The 5,339-nt window shown below is 62.0% G+C and overlaps 1 protein-coding gene across 1 annotated transcript; it reads right to left on the bottom strand.

The window, feature by feature from the left end:
- Nucleotides 1–4,368: 4,368 nt before the first annotated feature.
- On the bottom strand, nucleotides 4,369–4,993 carry LOC112119408 (carcinoembryonic antigen-related cell adhesion molecule 16-like; the record flags this gene model as incomplete). Its single annotated transcript, XM_029914283.1, has 2 exons — nucleotides 4,369–4,415; nucleotides 4,622–4,993. Coding segments are annotated over 2 exons (419 nt in total), but the record flags the coding sequence as incomplete, so codon positions are not given.
- Between the last annotated feature and the right edge of the window lie 346 nt (nucleotides 4,994–5,339).

Genomic DNA, 5,339 nt, shown 5'->3' with positions numbered 1-5,339 from the left:
GGGACACAGACCCGGTGCGCGGCTGGGGGCCTGGTGCCAGCCCGTAGGCTGATAGCGGGTACAGGCCGACCCCCCCCCCCCCCCCCCCCCCCGCCAGAGCCATGGCCACACGCCCAGCCCAGGTGAGAACCAGCCGGAGGCGCCAGGTGGACAGGAATCTGCCGGCCCAGCTGCAGCACGGCTGGGCGCAGCCCCCACAGGACAGAGCCCACGGGGTGGAGCTGGGCCCTGGACAGGACCAGAGCGCAGGGGGATGTGGCTGGACAGACAGTGAACTAGCCGAGAGCGCCCAGCACGGGGAGCGGGATCGGTGCAGGCAGTGACAGGTGATAGAGCAGTGTCTGATCCAGACTGGAGACAGACGGGAGCGTCCCCTGGAGAACAGAGCCCGAGGGGTGAATCCAGAACAGACCTGAAGACCCCATGTCACAGAGGTCCCGGGCGATGCTCTGGAACTGCTCCCCACAAAGCCAGGCAGGACTTTGGGGAGCCTCCTCTCCCTCGGAGCAGACTGTCTTCAGAACAAGAAGCTCACATGGCTTCACCTTCCTGGGTCTCTCCTGGGAGCATTCAGCATATGCCCCTCCATGCGCTTCCCACAGCGAGTCCACCCAGGCAGGGTCCTGGGGAATCCAAAGGGTTCTGCACCCCCACTCCGCAGTCAGACGTGACTCTCGGCCAGCCAGTAAAACAGAAGGTTTATTAGACGACAGGAACACGGTCTAAAACAGAGCTTGTCGGTACAGAGAACAGGACCCCTCCGCTGGGTCCATTCTGGGGCCCAGCGAGCCAGACCCCCCATCTGCCCTCACTCCCCGTCCCCAGCCAGCTCCAAACTCCAACCCCCGTCCAGCCCCTCCTTCTCTGGGCTTTGTCTCTTTCCCAGGCCAGGAGGTCACCTGATCCCTTTGTCTCCAACACCTTCAGTTGGCACCTTTGCAGAGGAGGGGCCCAGGCCATCAGTTGCTAGGAGACAGAGTGTCGGGCATTTATGTACCCTGGCCCTTTGCTCTGCAGCAACCATACACCCTTATCCCACCACCTAGAGACTTAAGAACTGCATAGGGGAAACTGAGGAAAACATTAAGAACAGTCCCACTTCGTCACATAGGGACTCTCAGCCAGCCAGTAAAACAGAGGTTTATTAGACGACAGGAACATGGTCTAAAACAGAGCTTGTAGGTCCAGCGAACGGGACCCCTCGGCCGGGTCCATTCTGGGGTTCAGAGAGCCAGACACCCACATCTGCCCTCACTCCTAGTCCCCAGCCAGCCCCAAACTAAAACCCCCTCCAGCCCTTCCTCCTCTGGCCTTTGTCTCTTTCCCAGGCCAGGAGGTCACCTGATCACTTTGTTCACCTTTACCTATTTCCATGCAGGGGGGAAGGGCCCTGGCCATTTGTTGCCAGGAGACAGAGTGTCAGTGATTTATGCACACTGGCCTTTATCCCACCACCTAGAGACTTAAGAAATGCATAGGGGAAACTGAGGCACACACAGTATTCAGAGAAAACATTAAGAACAGTCCCACTTCATCACACCCCAGACCCGGCTTCAGAGACAGGCAGAGCCCAGGGCGCAGGAACGGCGCTGACCCACAGGGTTGGTGCACAGAGTAACAGGCGACAGGGAACGTCCCATGCAGACAGGGAGCCCGGCTGGAGACAGGCCAGATCCGGAGTGGCCGGGTCGCCCGCTGGACAGACAGAGGTGCGTGTGGGGCGCGGTGCCCAGCTACTCACCCAGCACCTCGGTCTCCACGCTAGCCGTGAAGCCGGTGACGGGGTTGTGAGCCTGGCACTTGTACGTGACCAGCTGATCCAAGCTTGTGGCGTTAATGGTCAAGCTGCTCCTGGTCTCGTTAGTGTCGGTGCCGTTGAGAACCCAGCGATAGCTCGGGGCTGGGACGGAGTCGGTGACACACGTCAGGGTCAGCGGGGTGGGACATGGCACCTGTTTATACCTTGCCCTGCTGGTGCCCTCCCTCCCCCGATCTCCTCCCTCGGTGTAGATGGGCCACAGCCCGCCAGGATAGACCCCCCAGGACCCATCGGCCTGACAAGCTGCTGCTGCTTGGCAACAGGACGCCAGCAGGCAGCCAAGCAGCCGGCTGCTTCATGTCGGGGGGGGGAGGGGGGAGGACGCACACACGTGCTTCGCAGCCCTCCCCTCCCCTGGCACCCACCTGGAGGAGATGCCGAGGGGGCTTCCGGTTGGAGACAGACAGGATCATCTGCAGCCAGTGGACCTCACTCACCTGAGCCGCTGCTAGGGCTTTTGTGAGTGTTTGACCCTGTGATCCGGAGCCTGCACCTAGCACCCAAACTCCCTCCCAGAGCCCAACCTCTCAACCGTCCTACACCCCAATCCCCTGCCCCAACCCAGGGCCTGCACCCCAGACCTCCTCCCCCCACCCAAACTCCCTCACAGAGCCTTAGGCAGGTGTGGGGCAGAGTTTGGGGGGGGGGCTCTGAGCATTCTGGGCACCACCAAAATTTCTACAAACCTGCCACCCCTGATACTTGGAGGGGGGGTGAGGAGGCGAGCGGAGAGTCAGTGGATGGAGGGGGGCATCCATTTTCAGTATTTTAAGTTTTGGTACTGCATTGATTGACTGCTGTGTGCATCAATATAGTGACCCCCTGGGTCTTTGAATGAGGCTTTATACTTGGGGGGAGGGGGGAGGAGGCGAGCGGTGAGTCGGTGGCTGGAGGGGGGGGCAAGTCTCCCAGGTTCAAAATCTGGGACTGTGTCTGTTGGTCCTTTTTGCTACTTTTCTCTGGGCTGGGGGTTGTCCCAATGCTGCAAAGGGTGTCCCCAAAGGAAGGCGCTCGCTTCTAACCCCCTAGGCTGTCAGTATGTCTGATCTTCTCTAGTCAGACCACTTGACAAGTTTGATTGTCCTTGGTCTGGCTCCCAGCCCCGCTCCAACTGGTGCAGCTGTCTGGAGGTGCTGCCTCTCGCCTTCCTCATTCACACCTCGTTCATTCAAGGGGGGGGGGGGGGGGAGATCTTATTCTACTTCTAGCAAAAAGACAGTTTTCTTTTACATTATACTACCTTATACAAAAATGCATAATGCAGAGATTTACCTACAACTGCACTGATTGACTGCTGTGTGCAGTAATATAGTGACCCCTGGCAATTTGAATGAGGCTTTATACTCGGGGGGGGCGAGGGGGCGAGCGGCGAGTCGGGGGCGGGTGGGCAAAGAGGCGAGCAGTGAGCCAGCAGGGGTTCTAGGGGAGGGCATGGGGGTTTCTGGCAGGGGAGGGAGGAGGCGAAAGGAGTCGGTGGGGGACTGACTAGGAGGGACGCAACAAGCCAGCGGGGGGCTAGGGGGTGAAGAGGGGTGTGATGGTGGGGCCGAGTGGGGAGCGGGCGGGTCCTATTTTACTGCTGTGATCTGGTCACCCTATGCGTGCCGTTCCTTCCCCCCCCCCAAAAAACCTGGAAGGAGGGTTTGTTTCCGTGGGGCGGGAGGCACTGGGGGGGGTGTTTCAGGGGTGCTGGGGGGGGCGCAATTTTATATTCTTACCTCAAGCACAAAAATAGCTAGTTACAGCTCTGCTGGGCAATGCCGGCAGGGACAGGGGCAGTGCGGCCGGGGCTGCAGTTACTCACAGGCCAGCGTCACGGTGCTGGGCTCGCTGCGTACGGAGCTGACGGGGTTCCCAACCTCGCACTGGTAGGCGCCAGCGTCGGCCCGGGTGACACCCAGCACCGTGAGGGTCCGGTTGTCAGGGGACAGCCCCAGCCGCTCACTGGGCGCGAGGGACGACCCGTCCCGGAGCAGGAGCTGAGCCCAGCAACGCCCAGAAGACGCTGACAGGCAGAGCCTCCCCCCCCCCCCCCCCCCGCCCCGAGCTGCCCCCGCTGGGCCTCGCCGGGCAGCTGGGTCAGGACCTGCATGTGGGCCCTGGGCGTTCACCAGCTCCCTGGGCAGGTGCCAGCCCCCGGCTCTAGCCGTCCAGCTCCTGGATGCCTGCTGGTCCCAGTGCCCCCCCGCCGAGCCCCCCAGGGCCAGCACTGACCCCCCAGGCTGGATATTAGCCCCCAGTGCCCCCCACTGAGCCCCCCAGGGTCAGCCCCCCAGCTGGGTGCTCTGGGTCCAGTTTCACCTTCAGGGACTGGTGAGTGTGACCCCAACAGCGCCTGGCTCCCCCCCCCCCCCCCCGCCGACGGGGGGGGGGGGGGGGCTGGATCTGGGGAGTCCCGCGCAAAGGGCCCCACAATGACGTCATGAGCCCCCCCTCCCCCCGTAGGCGCCAAATCTGAGCAAAGTGGGTGTAAAAGAGCAGGTGGGTCTGACCCCCCCCCCATGGTACAGGGGTCTTCCCAGCATGCACCAGGGCCCCTGGGGGGGGCCTCATCTCCGCAGCTGATCGTACACACCCCACTGTGGAGCCTGCAGCTCTGGGGAAACAGGGAGGGGTCAGAGACACCCTGGGGATCCAGGGACACCCCCGCCCTGGGGGGCCCAGACCCCCCCCCCACAGGCTCCCGACAGCCCCTCACCAGCCGGGCTCATCCCCGGGGGAGACGCCCAAAGCCCCATCGCTGGAGGAGGAAGGGGGGGGACACGGCCTGGGATCAACGCAGCTCCCGGGGGTGGCACTTACCAGAGACGCGCAGAACCACCTTGGCGAGGACAGGGTTAGCGGCGGTAGGGATGTATATCAGCACCGAGTAGTTCCCGGTGTCATTGAGTGTTAACCCCGCGATGTTCAGGGCGCAGCCCGGCCCCGCTGTCTCCCGCCCCGTCTGGGCCGGGCCAGGGACCTGAACGGGGGGCGTTAGTGGGAAGTAGGTGAGGATCCGGTTGTTTTCAGCAGCGGTCGCTGATCGGTGCCAGCTGCAGAACACGAAGCCCTGTGGCAGTGGCTGTGGGTCCAGGCTGACGTCCCCTCCCACCACGGGGCTCGGCGGGGTGAGGACGATGGTCACTGGGGTCTGGGCCGGCGCCGGCTGGAGGCAGGAGCCCAGGACGGAGGCTGCGGGGGGGAGACCAGAGAGACTGATACTAACTGCAAAAAGAACAGGAGTACTTGTGGCACCTTAGAGACTAACACATTTATTAGAGTATAAGCTTCCGTGGGCTACAACCCACTTCTTCGGATGCATATAGCCCACGAAAGCTTATGCTCAAATAAATTTGTTAGTCTCTAAGGTGCCACAAGTACTCCTGTTCTTTTCGCGGATACAGACTAACACGGCTGCTACTCTGAAACCTGATACTAACTGGTGCCCCTCACTCCCGACCTGCAGCCCCTCTGCTTTCCTTTGCACTGTCCCCGTTACAGCCCTGTGTGTCCGGGACACCTGGGTCCCCACCACCCC

This window comes from Terrapene carolina, unplaced genomic scaffold, assembly GCF_002925995.2.
Source record: "Terrapene carolina triunguis isolate 2854851 unplaced genomic scaffold, T_m_triunguis-2.0 Scaffold34173, whole genome shotgun sequence".
Taxonomy (NCBI): domain Eukaryota; kingdom Metazoa; phylum Chordata; order Testudines; family Emydidae; genus Terrapene; species Terrapene triunguis.
This window is presented reverse-complemented; position numbering and strand designations above follow the sequence as displayed.